This window comes from Microtus oregoni, unplaced genomic scaffold (assembly GCF_018167655.1).
Source record: "Microtus oregoni isolate MIOR12 unplaced genomic scaffold, Mior012 000010F_ref0000083, whole genome shotgun sequence".
Taxonomy (NCBI): Eukaryota; Metazoa; Chordata; class Mammalia; order Rodentia; family Cricetidae; genus Microtus; species Microtus oregoni.
Window position 1 is genome coordinate 44,187,230 of NW_024543069.1, and position 26,607 is coordinate 44,213,836.

The following is a 26,607-nucleotide window of genomic DNA, read 5'->3' on the forward strand; positions in this document are numbered from 1 at the left end:
TGACAGTGGGTGCTAGCATCCAAGCTGACGTCTTCTGGAAAAGCAGTACGTGCTTAACCACTGAGACATTGCTTCAGCCTCTTCCAGCTGTCCAAGGAGGGCATTCCTCAGTTCTTTTATTCTCGTCAAGAATCAAAAGCTCTCATATTGACATTACTTGAGATTAAAAGATCGAGTGTAATGACTAAATTCAGAGTTTGTTACAGGAAAAAGCATTTCCACACTAACTGTAGAGTTTCCTGTTGTTACTTGATGGTTTTGTTTAGAAATGATTTTTAAATAGATTCTATTGATTTTGAATTACAGCGACTTTGTTGGGAGGGGGAGGATGTTTGATACAAATACTTAGGTTGAGAGTTTTGTTTTATTTTTGTAGCCAATTCATTTTCTTTTTTCAAGACAGAACAACTTTGGAATCTGGTTCCCCAGCATAGTTGGAAGCACGGGAACTGTATTCACATTTCTTTCTCGGACTCACATCAGGTCACTTAAACTGTGAAGTGAGCTTATGTGTTAATTGACGTTGTGTTGCAGAATTTGAACAACTGAGATTCTCTAATGAAAGTGATGTCAAGCCAAACTAATGAAATATTTAAAACACAACAAAAATAATTATTTTTAGGAAATACAGTGACTTTATAGATGAACAAGGCACTAGAAGCATTGATTTAGAATTCGAGTGTCATGAGGTTTAAACATGGAAAAGGATCTGATAGAACTTATTCGGAATTCTCTGTCTTCTGTTTAGTCTCAGGAGATGAGATGGCTCGGGGCAGAGGCAGGTGCCTGATGGCGTGAGTTTGATCCCACAAGGTGGCAAGAGAAAACTGATCTCTAGAACTGTCCTGACTTCTACTTGCACATGCTCTCTCTCTCTCTCTCTCTCTCTCTCTCTCTCTCTCTCTCTCTCTCTCTCACACACACACACACACACACACACACACACACACAGAGAGAGAGAGAGAGAGAGAGAGAGAGAGAGAGAGAGAGAGAGAGAAGAATACATTCAGTCCGTAGTAGGCTTGGAGCTTACTGATCTCACCCTCGTTTTACTGACGAACTGATGTCCACTGAGGTTGTTTGACTTGGACTAGGATTGCCTTTTAAGTTAGTAAAATTAGATTTAGAGTGATCATCTAATTCACATCTTATCAGTGATTAAAAAATAAGTTTTGAAATACTTTAATCCCAAACTATTTTACATATATATGCTTAATTTTGTATATACCTGTGTATCTTTGTGGAGATCTGTGCACCTTTGTGCACCTGAGGACAGAAAAGGGCATCAGATCTGGAACTGGAGTTACAGGCAGTGTTGGCCACCCAGGACAGGTGCTGGGAAGAATGCTAGTGTGTGTCTTAACCACGGGGCTATCTCTCCATTCCCCCCAATTCTAAATATAAAATACTTTAGCAAAGATTTAGTGTCACTTATTCCTGCTCAGAGAATCATTCTATCTAGTATCCCGCTTGTCTATAGAAACTAGCTCAACTCTGAAATCTTCAGATGACTTTTGTATCTTAGAACTTGTATAACCTCCGTAAATCATTTTTGTTCTGCCCATCTGTTTCCCTGGCAGTAAAATCCTGACTTGCCATGGATTTATATGCCTCGTTTCAGGAAAGAGAAGAAAAATGTTTGGAACTGTTCAGCCAGACTCCAGGTCTGACTTCTTAGGACCTTCTGAAGGAAAAGAAAGAACCTCTAAATCCAATCCTCAGTCTGAAACTTCATCCTCTCCCCACTGCAACTTACAGGGTTAATAAAGAATTTTGCAGTATATAGCAAACCTGTTGCCACAGGAACTATAAAAGAAGCAAATTGAAGAGGGTACTGCTCTTGTTAGCTTACAGAGCTCTATGACTTTAAGCAAATAATTTAAGATCCCCTCTAGTTTTCAGAATATCTTCTATTAACCTGTTTGCATTTGCTGATGCTACCGTCTTTTTTTTTCTTTTTTTATTGAGAAAAGGAGAAAAAAAAAACAAGTTTCCACCTCTTCCCAGCCTCCCATTTCCCTCCCCCTCCTCCCACCCTACGCCCCCTCCTCCCACCATTCTCCCCCTCCCCCCACTCCTTTCCCCCTAAGGCAGTCTTTCTGATACTGAAACCCCAGCAGGTGCTCCAAATGATACATTTTCATGAAGAGCTGTCTGCAGTAGCTATTATGAGTTACTGATAGTTGAGGAGAGTGCTAGTAGACAATTGAATTCTGTGTCCACTTGAAAAAGTTCTTCAGTTGTTACTTTTTCTGATTCTTTCTGTCCATTGTTGTTTAGTAGTGCCTTTACCAAGGAAAGTATAGAGCTGGGGGGAAGTCGATTCACTTCATTGTGAAAGTGAAATTTGAAGAATTTTTCAGATACTTAACAGTGTCTGACTTGCTATTACATAATCAACTTTCCTGGGTTTTTATGTTTGATATTTAACCAGTCAGGAAAATAACACATTTATCTGTGCTAATGGTTTAATTGAAGGTTCATATATGATGCCCAAATTCATGATGGTTCTCTAGAATCACCTTTTTACACATTTCCTGTTTTTGAAAACTTAAAAAAAATACTTTGAGCATATTCACCCCAGTCCTCCCAGATCCCTTTCTACCGCCCTACCCACCCAACTTTGTGTTTCTGTTTTACTGATTAACATAGGAATCTGATATTTAGTATCTACTCATTTCATTTACCCTTTACCATTAATCCTATGTACTCTACCTTTGAAATATTTCAAATAGGTATATCTCCTTCTGATTCTTAGACTAGTATCACGTCACATTTATTTGACTGTTACCACAGTCTCCTAACTACTTTTCATATTTTCCCCTATTCCTTTTGCCTGCAATCATGAAAAATCATATTTGTTACTTTCCTATTTGAGTTCTGTTGAAAAACATAGTGACCTTCTGCTCCATGTGAAATAAAGTTAAAATTTCTCAGCTTGCCTTAAGGACTCTCTATTCTCTCTGTACAAATTTAGCTTCCTGGTACATTTATAACTGGTCTCATTAAAGTCAAGTCTTTGCTCATTTTCAGCTTCATTGTTTATGCTGTTCATTCAGTGTGCTCAGGGCTTGTCTTTCAAATTCAAGCTCTCTGTAAGACCCTGTGCACTGATGATTTCACTTCTACTTTGCATATTTCCAAAACATTTTTATTATCATTCCTTTGGGAAAACAGCAAGTGCTGTTCGGGGCATTTATGTAACAAAGCACAGATATCCTGCTGTCCTAATATATAGTGTATCCAAAGATTATAGGATAAACACTCGGGAAGTATGTATTTGATTGAATGAATGCTTGCATTTATTGAGACCTAGTTATTTAATCGGGCTTCCTTCCTTTGATTTCAAATCAAGTTCATCCTGGTAACAAGTTACCAGTTAAATGGATAAACTTTTAAGTTAACAGCAGGTGCAATGAATGAGGAAAAACATTTAGTAGATATTGTTTTTGATATAAAATAGAATTGGTTGAACTTTTAATTTTTATTGCCATGATTAATTATATGGTGGTAGCTGAGTTTGTATAAATATTTGGGAATAGATACAGAGGAATAGACATAGGAAAGGATACAGCAGTTTCTCCAAACTGTTACTGAACTACCGTTAATAGCAATATCCCTTCCTACATTTCTCTTTTTGCCTGTCTTACTGTGAAGAGAAAGTCCAGACATCATCTGTGTCCTGGGGAAAGGAAGGGACTCAGCCAATCATCAACACTTCAGTTCTTCTGGTCACTGCCTTGAGGGTTTTTACAAACTCACCCATTGATCAAGACATATCTTTGACTGTGTTTTAACATTTATTTATGGCACCTGTTTCTACTTACTGTGCCATGTAGGCTGTAATGATTGGCAGCATCTTTTACATTATTGCTTTGTGAGTATTAGAAGAAGCCATACAAAATTGAAGAAAACTATATAAAATAGTTATTATATACTGGAAAAACAGCCTAATGATCTGTAATTGAGGCAAACATATAGGACGGTTTGTATTTAGAAAATGTTGTGAAGAGTGTTCAGTTTTTCTTTTGAATGTTAGCAGATCTGCTCCACAGATTTGCAAATTACTCTGTAGAGCTTGAATTTCTCAAGTACATAAGCGCGCTAAATTATTATTCCTCTGTTGCAGGAAGTTGGTGAGCCATCAAAAGAAGAGAAGGCCATAGCCAAGTATCTTCGATTCAACTGTCCAACAAAGTCCACCAATATGATGGGTCATCGAGTTGATTATTTTATCGGTAGGATTCCATCTCTAAAGTCTCACTACTATATGAATGCTATGAAGTTCCCTGAATTAGGATATATAAAGTTATGAAAGAGCTTACATGTGTGATTATTAAAGCTGGGCAATGGGCATGTGGCAGTTGATAATCTTCGTTTTTCTTTAGGATTGAAAAGAAAAAAAGATAAAGTGCTTAATAATTAGTTTTGTTGGAAATTTTAAAAATAAGATTTATTTTCAATGTTTGTATGAAATACTACCTTTTGTTCAGATAGTATGATTACATGGAACTAGCTAGTACCTTGTTCATATATATCCATTCAACCTCATAAGCTGATATCATCTATAATATAGCCCAATACCTGTTAGAAGGAGGGTGAGGGCTGCTTGTGTTTTCCACGGCCACCCCCCTAGCTTACACCTGAAATAACCACACAGAAACTGTATTAATTAAAAAACTGCTTGGCCATTAGTTCTAACTTCTTATTGGCTAACTCTTACATATTAGTTTAACCCATTTCCCTTCATCTGTGTATTGGCACGTGGCAGTGGCTTACAGGAGATTCTAACAGGTGTCCGTCTTAGGCACGGGCTCCATGGCTTCTCTCACTCTGCCCTTCTTCTTCCCAGAATTCAGTTCTGTTTTCTCTACCTACCTAACATCTGCCCTATCAATGAGGTCTAGGCAGTTTCTTTATTCATTACCCAATGAAACCAACACGCAAACAGAAGGAACTCCTACACCAAATACCTTATAAAGAAATAAATATTTCTTTCTTCTTGGTTACGCTTGAATCCCCCCCCCCCCTTTTTTTTTGGTTTTTTGAGACCGGGTTTCTCTATAGCATTGGAGTCTAGCCTGTAACTAGCTCTTGGAGCCCAGACTGGCCTCAGACTCACAGAGATCCACCTGCCTCTGCCTCCCGAGTGCTGGGATTAGAAGGGTGCGTCACCAGCACCCATCTTGAATTTCTTTAAACAGAAGGAATTCCTTCTTTTTATGTTATTAATGATTTTGATAGTCATTAAAATTTTAGCAAAAAATAAACACAGTAATCTCTAAATCTAATGTCTTTATTTGCTGGTGACAGTAGTAGATTGTTCAGAGGGATTCTTCAGTGATTTATTTTAAGTTGAGAATTTTCATTACTGTTGAAGGAAGAACAAAGTATTTGAGGTTATTTTTTATTGTGGTCATTCAATGATTGATGGTTATATATGAATATTTTTGAGAGGATTTTTTGTTACCAACATTTTCCCATTAATTTATCTTGCTTTGAGTAATCTTATTTATTTGTCAACATGCTTATTAATCTATTTCATGGATTGGTCTTATAAAAAACACTAATGGTAGTCATTAGACTTAATATTCTATTCTGTTTTATTTTTGTTGTCACAATGTTGTGTTTATAAAATGATTTCATTAGACATATTTATGTATACTGAATTTTAAATAAAAAATTTCTTCTGTAGCTTCGAAAGCAATGGATTGCCTCTTGGATTCAAAGTGGACAAAGGCCAAGAAAGGAGAAGAAGTTTTATTTACAACCAAGGAGACTGTGGTTGACTACTGCAACAGGTAATGTTTCTTGATAAAACATGACAGTTAATTGTCAGCTGTTTCCATAGTGCTGAAGCCTCTCAACTCCTTTTGTTACTAACCATAATGAGCTTTATATGTGACCTGGATTTTATCGGTGGAAAAATATTTGTTCTTAGACCGGCAATATTTTAAAATGTATGTAATTTGTAGTTATGTTCTTTTGCTGTTGCATATTTGCCAGGGCTTCTAAATGAAAAAAAATTGAGAAAAAAGCTTAAACATGTCTACATTCAACAAGTTCTGTATAGAAAATGGTCAGAGAAGATTTTTTCCAGGGTTGGCTATTAACTCTGTCATCCTTAGCTGTTAGTAGCTTTACTCTGGAATAAGCCAAGCTTCCTTGCTGTTTCCAGTGATTGCTAACACCATGTTCCCTTTAATAATTAAACATCTGCACTGTCCTCGCAGGCTCTGCTGGAAGATTCAGGATGAAGTGTGCACCACTTGGTGACGCACACATTTTTCATTTAGTTACTTTTCTTTGTAAAGAAACTTGTGGTAAAGAATTTATACCTAAAAAAGCAAACCAAATTACCTTCCTCTTTCTGTTTAATATTTAAAGAGTATACGTACTAATCTATTTTAGCTAAATTTTGCTTTATGGTAGCAAAGTTTAACATCTGAGTATCTGAGATTTTAGATTATATGTTTGCATGGGAGGTGCATACAGCACTTAATGATGGCAGTGCTTAATAACCCTTAAGTATCCACCATCCAAGGTGTAGTGGTGCATGCTTATAATCCCCCATTGGAGAGCTGGGGGCAGAAATACAGGAATTAAAGGATATTCTTGCCTACAAAGTGAGTTGGAGGCCAACCTGGACTACTTGAGATCCTTTCTTACAAAAAAAAGGAAAGAAAGATAGTATTATTTGTAACATGAGGGCCTGCTTGTAATAGGGTCTCTGTCCTGCCCAGTTTCCACAGCCATTTAACCCCCCCAAAATAATCACACAGAGGTCTACATTAGTTATAAACTGATTGGCCCATTAGCTCAGGCTTCTTATTAACTCTTATATTAGCCCATCATTCTAGTATTTGTTAGCTACATGGCTTTTCATTGTGGCAGGTCACATCTTCATTCTTCCCTGTCTGAGCAGGACTGAGAAGGAATGGGCTTCCTCCTTCCCAAAATTTTCCTGTTCTCAATGATCCGCCTGTACTTCCTGCCAGGCCACTGGCCAGTCAGCGTTTATTTAAAATAGAATTGACAGAATATAGACAATTGTCCCACACCAATCTGAGAACCCTCTTTAAAAACTGTTAAAGTTAATAATTATTGTAGCGGCATAAACGAATGCAGACAGATTGTAAAAATATATATATTGTTTTAATGTAGAAATAGACTTACAGAACCACCGTTCCCGTGGAGACTAGGAAAGCAGAAGAGACAGCTCAGAGCATGATCACCAAATTTATAGGCAGACATTAGCCCGAGGCGAACACGCCCCCTAAGGGGCGGGACTTATCCCTACATCTCCCCTTTTTGTCTAAATAAGACAGAACTAAACCAAATACAACTACATACAATAACAACAAATAATAAATATAACAAACAATATTGAGAACAAAAGCTTTGCTAAACATTCTATCTCAAGGAGTCCAAATAATGTAAAGAGTAACTACAATTATATAATCTTCAACTCAGTCAAAGATCTGAGAAGGGAATAAACACTACTCAACAAATGAGATATATCCAAAATGTGCAACAATTGACAGAGACAACTGACTACCTGGGCAATCACCCAAAGTCTCGTTTGCAATGTTGAGTCAACCAATTTTGGCTAAGGCCTAACATAACTGACATACCATTATTAAAGGCAAGGAACTTTTCAAAACTATCTTTCCCTGTCTTGGCAGGATATGACAGTCCTGTTTTATCCATTGATGCACGCTCTGTATCTGTGTCGGTGGTTGAGGTATGGGCATTTCTTTGCCCAAAGACCAGTTCTGCCAAATAGAAAGGCTCCAGGTGGAGTGTCTTTGGTGCTCAACATTCTCTCGGGAATAGAGTGGTGTTGCCAGGAGCAATTGTGTCTCACTATCACGAAACTCTGAGTTAGATTAAAGGCCATTTTCTACAGCTCTTTGAAGAGGTTGAAGATTATCTATCTATACTGAGTATAATCTCTATATATCTAAAGAACCTGATTAGTCTGATTATAAATGACAAACTTAGATGACTATTTATCTATATAATTCTCAATATCTATCTAACTTAAAGACTAAGACAATAAACAACTGTGTAACAAATGAGGATAATGACCTCCAAATATAAACACTGTACAAATATACATTGCAATATGGCAAATATATATCAATACACAAACATTATATAAGTATCTTAATCAGAGGTAGAAATGTACATTGCAATATGGTAAATATATACAATATATATATCAATACAATATATGTCAATACATAAAAATGTTTTAAACAGACATAGAAACATGCATGCATACAATAGTCAATATAATTTAACTTTGTTTCAATATACAAGAATTGATACCAATATATTTGTCTAAAAGCAGTAACTCACAATTATAAATCTATTATCCCATCATTCCCTCTTTTTTTTTTCCGAAATGATCCCTGAGCTTATAAAATTCCTCCCCCAACCTCCCAACCCCGAAATGATGTCCCTAAACCCAGGGGTAAACTTTACTGGGAGAGGGGACGTCGTCCTCTAGAATTACTTCCAGCTGTCATGGGGGCGACGTTCTTTCTGGGGGATCCTGTGAAAGTAAAATGATGGTTAAATTTCAAGATCAATGTCTTTTAAAATTGCAAATAGTCTCTGAGTATTTTGTGGAGGTCTGGCCAGAATGTTGTACAAGATGTGCACCATTTCAGCTAACCAAGTTGGGATCGTCTTGTGCAGCTGGTATCCAAAACAGGTCTTGTAGTAGCGCTATCAGTATCATGACGTCATATCAACCAGGTAGAGTTGTTGTTGTGAGGCCCCATCTTCTTCCTGGAAACTTCAAATGTCACTTCAGGAAAAACTCATTGTTCATTGTAAAAAACTTAAACATTAATCATATAGACATATATAGACATACATATATATATTCAATGAAAGGCATGATAGATATTTTCAATGAAAAGTATGATAGATATGAAGAAAAGCAAAGATGTTTTCTAAACTCATATTTCTTTCTGTCCCATATCATGGCTCTTGACATGAGACAGAAACTCCAGAAACTCTGGGTTTTACTCTTACTAACAGGCTTGGAATTGGAAAGGGACTGAGCCAGAGTCCAACTTCAAAACCAGCTCTATATATTTATAAAGAAATGTTTAATAAGACATATATATATATAAATTAATACTTCCAAAATGTGTCCATCCATCAGTAATTAAATATTCAGGGTCCCTCAATTTCTTTGAAGATGAGTATTTTCCTGTGGAGATAAGGAAAGAACCCTGCCTCCAACCTATCTGTATTTCTTACCATCAGTATGTTCGCCATCCTTATGAAAGAATTGTTATTTATCTTTTCCAAGTGGCTTCTCTTCTTCAAACCGAACCTTTATTAATTTTGATGGTATCCACAATTTTTCCTCACCTGTGGAGATAAGAGCAAAACCCCTTCCCCAACGTAGCACATATCCTGGCTTCCATTGTGAGGTCAGCACATCCTTGAAATAAACTGGTTGATTTAGTTCAGTAGACTTTTCCATTATCCAATGTCTTTCTGCAGCCGTTGTTCCCTTCTCATTAGCATGGAGAAAATTCAAGGTTAACAAAGCATTATGTAGCCTATTTCTGGGGGTGTTTTCCACCCCTTTCTGTTTGTTCAACATATCTTTTATAGTTCGATTTGATCTTTCTATGACTGCTTGACCTGTAGGATTGTATGGTATACCTGTAACATGCTTGATATTGTAATAATCAAAAAACCGTTTCATTTTCCTAGAAACATAAGCAGGACCATTGTCCGTTTTTATTTGTGTAGGTATACCCATGATAGCCATGACTTCTAATAAATGAATGATTATTGAATCAGCTTTTTCTGAACTTAAAGCAGTTGCCCACTGAAAGCCTGAATAAGTGTCAATGGTGTGATGAACATATTTTAATTTGCCAAATTCTGCAAAGTGGAACACATCCATCTGCCAGATTTCATTCCTTTGGGTGCCCTTTGGATTAGCCCCTGCAGGCAGTGGCGTTTGGTTATAGAAAGAGCAAGTAGGGCATTTCTTTACAATCTCCTTAGCTTGTTGCCATGTAATTGAAAACTCTTTCTTCAAACCTTTGCTATTAACATGATGTTTTTTATGAAATTCAGAGGCTTGTAGCACACTACCAATCAATAATTGATCAATTTCTGCATTACCTTGTGCTAGAGGACCTGGCAGACCCGTATGGGATCGGATGTGTGTTATGTACATAGGGCAAAGCCTGTTCCTGATCAAATCTTGAACCTGGAGGAACAATGAGGTTAGTTCAGTATCATCAGGTATAAATTCAGCAGTTTCAATATGTAAAATAACTCTTTCTGCGTATTGTGAATCTATAACTATATTAATAGGTTCTTTAAAATCCCTTAGCACCATAAGAATGGCATATAATTCCGCCTTCTGGACAGAATTATACAGACTTTGTTCCACCTTATCCAAGTCTTCTGATTTGTAACCTGCCTTCCCTGATTTATTGGCATCAGTATAGAATGTACGGGCTCCAGTTATTGGAGCATCACGGACGATTCGAGGAAGAATCCAAGAAGTTCTCTTTATGAAGTTAAGCCTCTTGCTTTTTGGATAGTTGTTATTAATGTCTCCCAAAAAATTAGCACAAGCTCTTTGCCATGGTTCATTATCTTCCCATAATTTCTTTAGTTCATCAGCAGTGAAAGGCACTATAATTTCTGCTGGGTCTATGCCTGCTAGTTGACGAAGTCTCAGCTTGCCTTTTATAATTAACTCAGAGACTTTTTCCACATAAGTTTTCAGTTTCTTACTTGGTTTATGTGGTAAAAAGATCCATTCCAAAATAATATCATCTCTCTGCATTAAAATTCCTGTAGGAGAAATTTTTGATGGTAGTATGACGAGAATACAATCGAGCTCTGGATTCACCCTGTCCACATGTGCCTGTTGTAATTTTTCCTCAATCATTGTCAGTTCCTTTTCTGCTTCAGCTGTTAATTCTCTGGGACTGTTTAAATATTTATCACCATCCAAGGTTTTGTTCAAATGAATTATTAGATCAGGTGTTATTCCAATAGCTTGTTGTAGACTGGAAATGTCTCCTAACAGTCTTTGAAAATCATTAAGAGTCCGTAGGCGATCTCTCCTAATTTGTGCTTTTTGTGTCTTAATTTTTTGCAAACCTATTTTATAACCTAAATAATTAACAGAATCTCCCTTCTGAATCTTTTCAGGAGTGATTTGCAATCCCCATTTAGGTAAAAGTATCTTTATTTCTTCAAAAAGTCTGTTCAAGGTATCCATGTTTGAATCGGATAACAAAATGTCATCCATGTAATGGTATGCTATAGATTTGGGAAATTTCTTGCGTATTATTTGCAATGGTTGGTTCACAAAATATTGGCACAGGGAGGGGCTATTTAACATACCCTGGGGGAGGACGGTCCAGTGGTACCTCCTCGAAGGTTGAGAATTGTTATAAGTAGGCACTGTGAAGGCAAATTTTTCTCTATCTTCTTTTTGCAAAGGTATAGTGAAAAAACAATCCTTTAAATCAATAACTATGAGAGGCCATCCTTTTGGTAATAAAGAGGGCAAAGGAATTCCAGATTGCAGAGGGCCCATAGGTTGAATAACCTTGTTGATGGCCCTGAGATCTGTCACCATTCTCCATTTACCTGATTTTTTCTTAACCACAAATACAGGAGAATTCCAAGGGCTGGTAGATTCTTCTATATGTCCAGCATCTAATTGTTCATGTACCAGCTGTTCTAAAGCCTGTACCTTTTCCTCAGCTAAAGGCCATTGCTTTGTCCATATTGGTTTCTCAGTCAACCATTTTAGAGGCAAGGCTGTTGGTATCTCTGAAGGGACATCAATTGCTTGTTCTTGTACAGCCTGAATGGCCGGTTTTCTCTGTTTGTAATATCTTTTAATATTATTCTCAGAAATATAGGCTCTAGATTTAGCAGGAATGTTAATTTCGGCATTCCATTGTTGTAATAGGTCACAACCCCATAAATTCATTGCGATATTGGCTACATATGGCTTTAATTTTCCTATTTGTCCCTCTGGCCCTATACATTCAACCCATCTCGTGCTCTGCCTTACTCGAGATAGGGTTCCAATTCCCAGGAGCTGAACATTTACATTCTGAAGAGGCCAATACGGATGCCAAGATTCTGGGGTAATGATACTCACATCAGCACCTGTGTCCAGCAGGCCAGTAATAAAAATGCCATTTACACACACTCTCAGTTTAGGTCTTTGATCATTTATAGAAGTTTGCCAAAACACATGTAACTTATCTTTCAGATCATTATTGCTTGTAACAGTAGGCATGGGGCTTCTTAATTGTCCTGATGAGGCACGTTCTCTGCAGAAACTGGATATGACTGAACCATGTTTGCCATGGGGGCCTGTGAGGCCCCCCTCTCACGTTTCCCGACTGTATCAGGTTGCCTTGTCTATCTCTTATAGACCTGCATTCATTCGTCCAATGTCTGCCTTTTCCACATCTTCTACATAAACCTGAAGGCTGAGTCCTCCTATTTCTGTTATTTCTAGAAGATGCATTATTATTATTATTTCTGAAAGATGCATTATTATTATTATTATTATTATTTCTGAAAATCCATTGTCTACAATTCCTTTTCATATGACCCATTTTGCCACAATTAAAACATTTGGTATTCTGGTGTCTCCTTTTACCATTGGAAATTGCTTCTTCTATCCATGTTTCAGTGCCATAATCAAATGTATCAACATTGAGTGTATGCAAGACCCATTCTTCCAAGGGCACTGATCTGAGCTTTAAAGGCCCCAAAATCCTTTTGCATTCCACATTTGCATTTTCATAAGCCAAAGACTCAATCATTATACGTCTTGCTTCTGGGTCAAATATCCCTTATTTGTACAGCCTTAGTTAATCTTTGTAAAAAGTCACTAAAGGGTTCTCTCTGACCCTGTTTAACTCTGACAAATGATTCCATTCTCTGTCCTGGGTCTTGTACCTTGTCCCAAGCCCTTAAGGCTGCTGCAGTACACATGGAGAGTGTGTTTTCATCCAAATTAGCTTGTTTCTGAGGATTGGAAAAGGGCCCTTCACCTAGAATTTGATCTAGGGAAATGTCAATTCCCTTCGCTTTTTCCTGCTGTTCTAAGAGTCTAGCCTCTTGCCTGAATAAGCATTTCCATTTCAATTGCGGTCCACTCTCGAGTACTGCAGAGCTCAGCTGGAGCCAGTCCGAGGGGGTTGCTCTGCTTGTCGTGGCCCAAGATCTTAGCATCTCTTTAACAAAAGAGGCTTGCATCCCAAAAGTCATAACAGCCTGTTTAATTTCCTTGAGGTCATTCATACGGAAAGGCTCCCATGTATCCTCCTTGATGACCCTAGGGTTTCTGGAACCAATCACCTTCTCTGTTGTTATTACTGGAAAGGCAGGTAGAGCTGTAGGTAGAGCTTTGTGGAAATTGTCCCGGAGAGACTTACCCACAGATGTAGTTAAAATTTGCCTTTCTACCCTTTGCTCTTCTTCATCAGAATTTAGAAAGTCCTCAATCTTTTCAATTCTATTCACCATTGTCTTCTGCAATGTCTGAATCTCCTGTCCAGAATTATGTTCCAAAGCCTTCATTGAGGATTCTAAAGTATGAAGTTTGTCCGTTAGAGATAACATCTCATCTTTGGACATAATTTTTATGGCATAAACCGTGCCTTCTTGTATTGACAATCTTTCCATCAATCTGTCATAAGCTTTAGACAAAATCCGATTGTCACATTCAGCAGTTTTGATTCTCTCAGTTAATGTTTCATTTCCTACAGAAAGGGACTGAATCTTATGGTCCAGATCAGCTGTTCCCTCTTCCATAGTAATGAATTTCTCCTTAATATCAGCCACTAATGTTTCAGTTCCTACAGAAAGGGACTGAACCTTACGATCCAGATCAGCTGTTCCCTCTTCCATAGTAATGAATTTCTCCTTAACATCAGCCTGGAGAACTTCAAACTGATTCTTGAGAAGATTGTTATCATTCTCAATTGTTTTTAAGCGTTCAATCTCTGCCTTAAGAATCCTGGATTCGTCTCGTAAAGACTTTATCATATTTCTATTATCAAACCATTTGGTGCCAATGAAAACTACGAATCCCAGAAGGATCCATAGATGTGGGGTGATAGACACCTCTTGTAAAATCTCCCACATGGTACAATTAAAAAAACTGTTAAATTCTTGAACAGTAATGTGTTCAGACATTTTATTTATAAAAGAAAATTTTTTTACCTGCAATGATCGGTTCCTGCCAGTGGTGGTTTCTGTGTTTTTGGAGCCTGTCCTAGAACTAGCTCTTGTAGACCAGGCTGGCCTCTAACTCACAGAGATCCGCCTGTCTCTGTCTCCCAAGTGCTGGGATTAAAGGCATGTACTACCACGGCCTGGCAGGCCTCAAACTCACAGAGATCCGCCTGCCTATGCTTCCCAAGTGCTGGGATTAAAGGCGTGCGCTACCACTGCCTGGCCGGCCTCAAACTCACAGAGATCTGCCTGCCCTTGCCTCCCAAGTGCTGGTATCAAAAGCGTGCGCCACCACTGCCCGGCCAAGTCACTTTATATCAGACCAAATCTGATGCTGTGGCAGCTTTTGTTGCAAAACCGCTGGTACTTGAGCTTCTGCTAATTCAGGCAGTGGGGTTCCGCTGCAAAACTTAGCCAAGGCGGGCAGAATGGGCCTGTGTCACCGATTATGTCTCAGACTCGTCACTGGGGCCTGAGTCACGAACTGAAAAACAGCACCCGGGAGGGTGCTGTGTTAGCTTGCGGCTACCCGCTTGAGTTGTGGGCAAAATAGCCCGACGTTGGACGCCAAAATGTAGCAGCGTAAAGGAATGCAGACAGATTGTAAAAATATATATAGTTTTAATGTAGAAATAGACTTACAGAACCACTGTTCCCGTGGAGACCAGGAAAGCAGAAGAGACAGCTCAGAGCAAGCTCGCCAAATTTATAGGCAGACATTAGCCCGAAGCGAACACGCCCCCTAAGGGGCGGGATTTATCCTTACACATTATCAAATACTTCTTAAATTTCTTAGTTACTGAATGACTGGAGATGAGTAATGCGCATTTCAGAAACAAGTTTTATTTGGGGAGTAGGACTGATCTAACAGTGATGCAGTTTGTATTTACTGTCTTGTACAGTGAATTATCTGATGAGAATTTCAAAATCCAAACTTCCTTCTCTGCTTCAAGTTGTGTGTATGTGTACACGCATGCACGAGTGTGCATGAGTACTTTAAAAAGTTAAGAGCTGCAGGAGCTGGCACATAGCAAAGTGAAAAGCCTATCTGAGGTCAGAAAACAGCAGTACAGGCTAAAGCTCGAAATGGAGCCTTCAGGTCCCTTACTCTCCACCCTTGCAGCGTATCTCCACCAGCAAGTTCATGATGCTGTATATATTTGGAGCAGAAGTTAATATGTGTCACCTGCCAATATTACTACTAAGGATATTAAATCTGTGAGCCTAAAAATGCCAGATTGAGAAATTCTGTGGTAACATTTTAGGTATATTGTCTTATTTTACATGTATGGGTGATTATGTTCTGTGTGTACCTGGTACCTGTGGAAGTTAGGAAAGGATATCAGATGCCTCTGGGACTAGAGTTACAGATGGTTTTCAGCTGACATGTAGTTGCTTAGAAATAAACCCTAATCCTCTACAAGAGTAGCAAGTACTCTAAACTGCTGTGTCATCTCCAGGCCCTATGGCATATTTTTTAGTATATATTTTATGCATAAACTCTTTAATTTCAGTGAGACGTTATATCATTAACCCACAATCTAGTATCTTAATATTTTCTTTACTCTTAAACCCATAGAGTAACATAGTCAGTAAAATGCCAATAAACAGCAATTGTACTTACCATTTAATACCAATACAAAACAAAAGATGACTATGAAATTGGGTTTATGCTTCTATTGATGCAAAATCTCAAATTCAGACTGTAGCATTAAGACAAGCTTTCATCTTATAACTGAGAAGATGTAAAGGATTTTTAAATTACTTTAAATTTCCCTTATTCTGGTTATAATTCCTTAATAATAAAGAAAACTTCCTTTAGAAAAAAATTGTGATACCAGATTTGATAAATAACTAGTATTGATGGGCAGGCTCTTGGGCAATAAAAACTATTACTTTAGAAAGAGTAGAAGGATCACAGTGTTCTTTTATTCTTTTTTATTTTTGGTAAATATGAGTTAGATTTCAGGCCATAGAAATGTTAAAGTACAACATAAACCTTTGCGCATGTAAAGTGTTAAATAATTTGACCAATGTCTGGGTAATTTGGATCTGACTGAAATTCCTAGCTGACTCCAATGCACTTTTCTAATTTAGTCTCCAGTCATACACATTTTAAGGGATATTAATTTAGTATTTCACTTTCCAGTGGCCTGAACATAACGTGTTATGATAGAAATAATCTTTATAGTTATGGGTTTCTGAAGGTATATTCACATATTATACGCACTCTTTCTTCATTTGCTGTTAATAAAATGCTACCATTCAAAAAAATATTCTCTTTGCTCTTGTTTGTTTGCCACATTTCTTCTCTAATCTGGTCTTGGTGTGGTGCTAACTTGCCTCTTTCCCTGCTGGATTCTCTTTTCACTCAGGTCCCCTGACCCACATTAACCTTTGTTATCTGTGGTTCTCTGGCTCCAAACTCACAAGAGATCCTCCTGCTTCTGCCTCCCAAGTGCTGGGATTAAAGGCCTGAGCCACCATCCCCCGATGATCTCAGTGTTTTTTAATGACTGAGTAACATTCCATTGTGTAAATGTACCACATTTTCTTTTTTCATTCATTCATCACTGAGCATCAAGATTATTTACAATTTCTGGTTGTAGAGCAGCAATTAACATGATTGAGCAAGTGTCTCTGTAGAGGAATGAAACCTCCTTTAGGTTTATGTCCAAGAGTGCTGTAGCTGAATCTTGAGGTAGATTGATTCCCATCTTCCTGAGGAATGGCCAGGAATAAATGGCTGATTTCTTTCCTTAGTGGCTGTGCAAGTCTGCATTCGTACCAGCAATGAAACTGTGTTCCCTTGTTCCACACCCTTGCCAGCATGAACTGTCAATTGTGTCATTAATCTTGGCCATTATGTTTGGTGTAAGATGAAATTTCCAAGTAGTTTTGATTTGCATTTCCCTGATGACTAACGGTGTTGAACTTCTCCTTAAGTGCTTCTTAGCCAGATGGGTTTCTTGTTTTGAGAAATCTGTGTAGATCTGTACCCCATTTTTTTAACTGGGTTATTTGTTTTCTTGATGTTTAGTTTTTGAGTTCTGTATATATTTGGTTATTAGCCCTCTGTGGGATGTGTAGTTGCTAAAACATCTTTTCTCCATTCTGAAGCTTGCTGCTTTGTCCAGATGACATTATCTTTTGCTGTGCAGAAGCTTCTCAGTTTCATGAGGTCCCATTATTAATTGTTGATTTTAATGCCAGTGCTATGTTCAGAAAGTAGTCTCCTGAGCTAGCAAGTTCTAGGCTAATCCCACTTTATCTGATTCATTGTATCTGGCCTTCTGTTGAGGTCTTTGATCCATTTGGAGTTGAGTTTTACGTAGGGTGATAAGTATGAGTCTGTTTGGGTCCTTGTACGTGCTACCATCCAATTTGACCAGAACCATCTATTCAAGATGCTTTCTTTTTTCCAGTATGTATTTCTGACTTATATATCAAAAGTTAGGTGTCCGTAGATATATGGATTTATGTCTGGGTCTTCAATTTGAGTTTATTAACAGACATGTCTGTTTTTATGCCAATGGCAAGCTGTTTTCATTCCTATAGTTTACAGTACAATCTGAGGTCAGGGATGATGAGACCTCCAGAATTTCTAGTACTGGTCAGGATTATTTTGCCTATCCTGGTTTTGTGTCTCTCTGTGTGTGTGTGTTTCCATATGAAGCCAAAAATTTTCCTTTCGAGATCTATGAAGAATTGTGTTAGAGTTTTGATGGGGATTGCATTGAATCTGTAGATTGCTTTGGTAGGATGGCCATTTTTACTATTTAATCCTACTGATCCATGAGCATGGGTGAACTTTCTATCTTCTGATATCTTTTTTAGCATCTTAAATTTTTTTATTATATAAGTCTTTCATTTTTTTGGTTCGAGTTACCCCAAGATACTTTGTATTATTTATGACTATTGTGAAGGGTGTTGTTTCCCCAACCTCTTTCTCAGTCTATTTGTTATTTGTATATAAGAGGGCTACTGTTCCTTATGAGTTAATTTGTATCTGGCTACTTTGCTGAAAGTGCTTATCAGCTGTAGGAGTTCCCTGGTGGACTTTTTAGGGTCACTTACTTATACTGTTATATCATCTGCAAAAAAGGATACTTTGACTTTTTCCTTTCCTTTGACTTTTTCCTTTCCTGTTTTCATCCCCTTGGTCTCCTTCAGTTGTTTTATTTCTTCAGCTGAAACTTCAAGTACTATATCGAGTAAGTGTTGAGAGAGTGCACAGCCTTGTCTTGGTCCTGATTTTAGTGGAATTGCTCTTAGTTTCTCTCCATTTGAGCTAATGTTGGCTGAGGCCTTGCTGGGAAGTGCCTTTATTAGGCTATGATTTCATGCTTGGCTTTGCTGTGTGTGGGTAGCCATGCTGGACGAGCAGCAGAAGCAGCAGCCCTGCTAGGTCTGTGCCCTTCTGCAACATCTTTATTATTATTATTATTACTATTATTTATTTATTAAAGATTTCTGTCTCTTCCCCGCCACCGCCTCCCATATCCCACCCCCTCCCCAAATAAACTCCCCCTCTCTCATCAGCCACAAGAGCAGACCGGGTTCCCTGTTCTGTGGGGAGTCCAAGGACCTCCCACCTCCTTCCAGGTCTAGTAAGGTGAACATCCAAACCACCTAGGCTCCCACAAAGTCAGTACGTGCAGTAGGATCAAAACCCAGTGCCATTGCTCTTGACTTCTCAGCAGTCCTCATTGTCCACAATGTTCAGTGATTCCGGTTTTATCCCATGCTTTTTCAGACCCAGTCCAGCTGGCCTTGGTGAGTTCCCGATAGAACATCCCCTTTGTCTCAGTGTGTGGGTGCAACGCTCATGGCCCTGAGTTCCTAGCTCGTGCTCTCTCTCCTTTTGCTCCTGATTTGGACCTTGGGGTTGTAGTCTGGTGCTCCAATGTGGGTCTCTGTCTCTGTCTCCTTTCATCGCCTGATGAAGGTTAACATTCAGGAGGATGCCTATATGTTTTTCTTTGGGTTCTCCTTATTTAGCTTCTCTAGGATCACTAACTATAGGCTCAATGTCCTTTGTTTATGGCTAGAAACCCAATATGAGTGAGTACATCCCATGTTCCACTTTTTGGGTCTGGCTTACCTCACTCAGGATAATGTTTCTATTTCCGTCCATTTGCATGCAAAATTCAAGAAGTCATTCTTTTTTACTGCTTAGTAGTACACTTATATGTATATATTCCATACTTTCTTCATCCATTCTTCCATTGAAGGGCATCTAGGTTGTTTCCCGGTTCTGGCAGTTACAAACAATGCTGCTATGAACATAGTTGAGCATATACTTTTGTTGTATGATAGGGCATCTCTTGGGTATATTCCCAAGAGTGGTATTGCTGGGTCCAGGGGTAGGTTGGTCCCGAATTTCCTGAGAAACCGCCACACTGCTTTCCAAAGTGGTTGCACAAATTTGCATTCCCACCAGCAATGGATGAGTGTACCCCTTTCTCCACAACCTCTCCAGCAAAGGCTATCATTGGTGTTTTATATTTTAGCCATTCTGACACCTGTAAGATGGTATCTTAAAGTTGTCTTGATTTGCATTTCCCTGATCGCTAAGGAAGTTAAGCATGACCTTAAGTGTCTTTTGGCCATTTGAACTTCTTCTGTTGAGAATTCTCTGTTCAGCTCATTGCCCCATTTTATAATTGGGTCGAATAGCCTTTTACGGTCTAGTTTCTTGAGTTCTTTATATATTTTGGAGATCAGACCTTTGCCAGTTGCGGGGTTGGTGAAGATCTTCTCCCAGTCAGTAGGTTGCCTTTTTGTCTTTGTGACGGTGTCCTTTGCTTTACAGAAGCTTCTCAGTCTCAGGAGGTCCCATTTATTCAATGATGTCCTTAATGTCTGTGCTGCTGGGGTTATACATAGGAAGTGGTCTCCTGTGCCCATGTGTTGTAAAGGACTTCCCACTTTCTCTTCTATCAGGTTCAGTGTGTTCGGACTGATATTGAGGTCTTTAATCCATTTGGACTAGAGTTTTGTGCATGGTGATAGATATGGATCTATTTTCATTCTTCTACAGATTGACATCCAGTTTTGCCAGCACAATCTGTTGAAGATGCTCTCTTTTTTCCATTGTATACTTTAGCTCCTTTATCGAAAATCAGGCGTTCATAGGTTTGTGGGTTAAAGTCCAAGTCTTCTAATCGATTCCATTGGTCGACTTCTCTGTTTTTATGCCAATACCAAGCTGTTTTCAATACTGTAGCGCTCTGTAATAGAGTTTGAAGTCAGGGATGGAAATACCTCCAGACGATCCTTTATTGTATAAGAATATTTTGGCTATCCTGGGTTTTTTTGTTTTTCCATATAAAGTTGATTATTGCCTTCTCAAGGTCTGTGAAGAATTTTGATGGGACCTTGATGGGGATTGCATTGAATCTATAGATTGCTTTTGGTAAAATTGCCATTTTTACTATGTTGATCCTCTCAATCCAAGAGCAAGGGAGATCCTTCCATTTTCTGGTGTCCTCTTCAATTTCTTTCTTCAAAGACTTAAAGTTCTTGTCAAATAGATCTTTCACTTCCTTGGTCAGAGTTACCCCAAGATATTTTATGCTATTTGTGGCTATCGTGAAAGGTGATGCTTCTCTGATTTCCCTCTCTGCTTCCTTATCCTTAGTGTATAGGAAGGCCACTGATTTCTTGGAGTTGATCTTGTATCCTGCCACATTACTAAAGGTGTTTATCAGCTGTAGGAGTTCTTTGGTAGAGTTTTTGGGGTCGCTTATGTATACTATCATATCATCTACAAATAACGAAAGTTTAACTTCTTCCTTTCCAATATAAATCCCCCTGATCCCCTTATATTGTCTTATTGCTATTGCTAGAACTTCAAGCACTATATTGAAGAGGTATGGAGAGAGTGGCCAGCCTTGTCGTGTTCCTGATTTTAGTGGGATGGCTTTGAGTTTTACTCCGTTTAATTTGATGTTAGCTGTCGGCTTGTTGTAAATAGCTTTTATTATATTTAGGTATGACCCTTGTATCCCTAATCTCTCCAAGACCTTTATCATAAAGGGGTGTTGGATTTTGTCGAATGCTTTTTCAGCATCTAATGAAATGATCATATGTTTTTTTTCTTTCAGTTTATTTATATGGTGGATTACATTGATAGATTTTCGTATGTTGAACCAGCCCTGCATCTCTGGGATGAAGCCTACTTGATCATAATGGATAATTTTTCTAATATGTTCTTGGATTCGGTTTGCCAGTATTTTATTGAGAATTTTTGCGTGGATGTTCATGAGTGAGGTAGGCCTGTAATTCTCTTTCTTGGTTGGGTCTTTGTATGGTTTTGGTATCAGGGTAATGTAGCTTCATAAAAGGAATTTGGCAATGACTCTTCTGTTTCTATATTGTGAAATACATTAAGGAGTATACGTATTAGCTCTTCTTGGAAGTTCTGGTAGAATTCTGCATTGAAACCATCTGGTCCTGGGCTTTTCTTGGAAGGGAGATTTTTGATAATAGTTTCTAATTCTTCGCAACTAACAGGTCTATTTAGATCGTTCACCTGGTCTTGGTTTAACTTTGGTATATGGTACTTATCTAAAAAAAGAATGTCCATTTCTTTTGCATTTTCCAGTTTTGTGGCATACAGGCTTTTGTATTAAGATCTAATGATTCTCTGAATTTCCTCTGTGTCTGTGGTTATGTCCCCTTTTTCATTTCTGATCTTATTTATTTGCGTGTTCTCTCTCTCTTTCGTTTAATTAGTTTGGATAGGTGTTTGTCGATCTTGTTGATTTTCTCCAAGAACCAACTGTCCTTTTGTCTCAACTTTCAGTGTTGAGTTACAGGTGTAAGCCACCACACCCAGCTCTGGGCTCTTGAGTATGTCAGCCTTTGTTGCCCAGCTTATGCATGAAATGTGGAACGTGGATCTGGGCCTTAGGAGCTTTGGAGGGAAAACCCAACATTCCGTGATATCACACACAATTTTTACAGTTTCCTTAGTGATATTGTACAACACTGAGGGCTGTGAAAAGATTGCTTTTATTTAAATTTTTTGAAGGGAGATTAATATTTTACTTAGTAGAAAAAAGGTAACCCTGAATACGTAGCATAAGTACAAATAGCAAATAACTCCACGGAAAAGCACCCTGGATGCAGGAAACTGAAAGGCGAGGATTAGGAAAGCTGAAGAAATGCTTCTAAAAATACTGTCTGTGCTATTACTTCATAGGGGAGAGGGCAAAGAGCAAAAGTCAAAGCTAGCATTCTGAAATTTTAGATTGTGCAAAAAGTACTTTTTCTGCTAGTAAGAAGCACACAGGATTCTGAGCTGATGAGGAAATAAACCTCCAGGAACACGTGGTGACCAACGAGGTGACTGGAACCATGGCATGAACTGCACCATGAGGAGCAACCATCTAAGCCTTGGATTCACTGTCACGTGGAAGACTGATCTCCAGAGTCACAGACAGCCCCAGTGACACCAATTAAAGGAAAAGATTGGTAAACAAGGTAAGAGCACACACAACACCACATAGAGGAACATGGTGACCTACAACAGCAAGACTTGAAGAACCAAATATAGATGAAGCAGAAGAAAATGACCTATAAAATAACTTTAACAGAATGTTTAATGCCTTTAAAAAGGAATGAGAAATTCCTTCAAAGAAATGGAGAAAAAGACAAACAAAAAATTAGATGATATCAACAAATCCCTTAAAGAAAACTAAGAAAAAGCAATCAAACATATGAAAAAAACTATTCAAGACTTGAAAACTGCAATAGAGATTATAAAGAAAACACAAACCAAAAAAATTATAGAAACAGACTTCATGAGAAAATGATCAGTAACCACAAATGAAAGCATAAACAGCAGAATACAAGAGAAAGAAGAGAGAATCTCAAGCACTGAAGATATAATAGAGGAAATAGACTCATCAGGTAAAGAAAACATTAAATCTAACAAAAGCTTAACCCAAAATTTCCAGGAAATATGGGACACCATGAAAAGACCAAACCTAAGAACAATAGGTATAGAAGAAGTTCAACTCAAAAGCACAGAAAATATATTTAAGAAAATCATAGAAAAAAAAACTTTCCAAACCTAAAGAAAGATATGTCTATAAAGATACAAGAAGCTTACAGAACACCAAATAGACTGGATTAAAAAAAAGTCTCATCACCACATAATAATCAAAACATTAAACATATAGATTAAATAAAAACTAATAAGATCTGCAAAGGAAAAAGGCCAAGTAACATATAAAGGCAAAGCTATCAGAATTACACCTGACTTCTCAATGGAGACAATGAAATCCCAAAGGTCCTAGTCAAGTGTTATGCAGACATTAAGAGACCAGGGATGCCAGCCTAGAGTATTATACCCAGCAAAACTTTCAATCACCAAAAAAGGACAAATCAAGACATCCTATGACAAAACCAGATTTAACCAATACCTAGTCACAAACCCAGCCCTACACAAAGTACTTGAAGGAAAACTCCAATGCAAGGAAGTTGACTACATCAACAAAAATACGCACAATTGATGGTCTCACAGCAGCAATCCCAAAGAAGGAAAAAACACACAAATTAATATCACCAACAATGAAAACTAGATGAACAGGAGATAGCAATCACTGGTCATTAATATCCCTTAATGTAAATGGACTCAACTCACCTGGCAAACTAATGGAATATGTTTTTTGTTTTTGTTTTTTTTTTTTTTTTTTTTGGTTTTTCGAGACAGGGTTTCTCTGTGGCTTTGGAGCCTGTCCTGGAACTAGCTCTGTAGACCAGGCTGGTCTCGAACTCACAGAGATCCGCCTGCCTCTGCCTCCCGAGTGCTGGGATTAAAGGCGTGCGCCACCACCGCCCGGCTTTCGATTTTGTTTTATTTCATCATAATTTGTTGTCAGAAGCTGGCCAGCACTAACTTGGAGGCTTGGTCCCCCTGTTACCAAAGACAGCCTCAAGCTACTCTTCCACAGCGTTGCTCAGAACCTCCTAAGAAAATGGCTTCCTGAATCCAGCTCACTGAGACACTTAGATTAGCTTTGAATGAAATGAAATTCCTCCTCCCAGAAGCACATCCTTGATTGTTTCTAGATACCACAGGAAAGAAGTGTTTTTAAACTCACATAGTGTCCTTGAGTGGGATGTGAGCTGCTCACGGGTCTGAGTCGGTTCAGAATTTGGTGAATGCGAGTGTAAATGCTTGCCTCCCCAGTCAGGGCCAAGGAGTCACTCGGCAGGAATAAATGTTCGTGAATGTTTCTAAGGAAAAGATCACATCAGATTTTCATCACAGAAATGTTCCTTTAAGTTCTGAACTAGCATCTAAGCATACAGGTAAAACTGATGCAGTCACACTGTGGGGCTGGGTGCGGGAGCAGAAGCATCCAGAAAGCATGAGGAACTGAAGAAAAGGAGGCCTTCCTTTCCCACAGGAACCACTGCGGTCAAACCCACAGACTGAAGCAGACTCTTCATGCCCAAATCTGCATGCCAGCACTTCCTCAGTGAGGTTAGAGAGTTTGCTTGCTGGACGAGATTTTTAAGACAGGACAAAGGCTACAAATCCATCACAGTTTTAAGCCCCTTCCACCCTCTTAACATCTGGAGCAGCGAGGGACTCCCATGGTCACAGGAGTGGTGTGCAGCGTCCTGTACTGCATCTGCAGACGCTTTGATGCCTCTCTTCTCTTTCTGGAACACAGCGACTGTGTGAAGATTCCTGGGCTACTCTGATCCAGAAAATTCTAGACAAGATGGCCTGCTTCCTTCTGAGACCCAACACAATGAGTGCCTGGGAGTTCACCAGGTAAACATAGTCTCATGAGTGAGTCCCGTGAGCGTGGCCTAAGGAACCCTCAGTGGAGCCAGGCTGAAAGTGATGCCTCATGGAAGTGTGAACAATAATCTCACAATAACAGTAACAATAATTTCCTTAGTCACTCCACTGTTCAGTGGTTTGTTATGTGGAATTGACAACCAATACACTAACATCCCCGAGCCTCCCTGGTCTCACCTGTAAAATGAGGAAGAGAACTGCTTCCTCTGAGACATCGTCAGTTCGGTTCTGATGTCAGCGAGGTTCTTCTGACCCCCTTTGCAGTGCACCACAAGGCCCTGGTGCTCAGCTCTGCTGCATGCAAGCAGAGCAGGGTCTGAACCATGGGCAAGTGAGGCCCGGTGCCTGACGCTGGGGGCAAAGTGAGGAGCACCCCGCAGCATGAATTAGACAGCATGGTTATACGAACAACGGTGTTCAGGGAGAGGGATGGCAAGTTTGCCACAGGGGGTTGCCTTCAATTCCAGGTGGGGATGGGGCCTGTCAGCATCCCTGTGTGAGGATGTTGATGAGGCAACATGGTCCACCAATGTGGGGTGGCCTGGGAATACTCTTGAGCCTTGCAAGGAGCCACAGGGCTGCACCAGCTGAAGCCCTGTCCACACCCCCACTGCTCCCTCCTCTAGGGATGTGCCGCCACCTCCTTAGTAGAGGAGAGCTGGCCCATGCTCTGTCTGCTACGGACAAATGATTACTTTGAACCCTTGTAATTTAAGTACAGAAATAAATTTTCATGTAAATTGTCCAATAATGAACACAAATAGACTACAAAGTCATATGATTCTATTGTTTTGTATAAATTCATGTATATATTTGAGATATTATTAACAGCGCCCTGACTTCTTTTTTACCATTTTTTAAGTTTAAGGTTTATTTAGTTTTACTTTTTTTTTTAAAGATTTATTTACCTATTATAAATAGATATTCAGACTGCATGTATGTCTGCATGCCAGACCAGAAGAGGGCACCAGATCTCATTCCGGATGGGTGTGAGGAACCATGGGGTTGGTGGGAATTGAACTCAAGACCTATAGAAGAGCAGCCAGTGCGCTTAACCACTGAGCAATCTTGCCTACCCACACCTCAGACTTGTACCTAAAAACATCCCACTGCATTTTCCCCTGGCATTCTCACCTGCTGTGTCCCGTTCCTCCACACGGGGGCAGTAGTGAAGCTCAGCAGTCAGTCAGTGGGGAAGATGGGAAGTGGGGAGGAGCTGCTGAAGGCTCCAGGCCTCCTGGCTGGATCTTTCCCCAGTGTCTTTCCCTGCACCGCTTCCCGTGCTCGCAAATTTTCAGAATAAAGGAGGAGACATCGGTGATGCCTAGGTGCAGAGACCTGAAGGAGTCTGTAATATAAATCCAAAAAAAAATTCAAAAAAAGCACACGATTATAATTAACTATACAAGTGCCTCACTCTTGACCCTGGTTGTGGTGCATGCTTTCATTCCCAGTACTCAGGAAGCAGAAACAGGTGGATCTCTGAGAGTTCCAGGCCGGCCTGGTCT

General features: G+C 39.1%; 1 protein-coding gene across 1 annotated transcript in view; it reads left to right on the forward strand.

Annotated features, from left to right (window-relative positions):
- Positions 1 to 26,607, forward strand: part of LOC121452778 — a 41,095-nt gene that overhangs the window by 10,388 nt on the left and 4,100 nt on the right. Inside the window, exons 2-5 of the mRNA XM_041659028.1 lie at positions 3,034 to 3,095; positions 4,130 to 4,238; positions 5,696 to 5,801; positions 24,979 to 25,069. Coding sequence (XP_041514962.1) covers positions 3,034 to 3,095; positions 4,130 to 4,238; positions 5,696 to 5,801; positions 24,979 to 25,069 — 368 coding nt within the window. The remainder of the gene's footprint in view (positions 1 to 3,033; positions 3,096 to 4,129; positions 4,239 to 5,695; positions 5,802 to 24,978; positions 25,070 to 26,607) is intronic.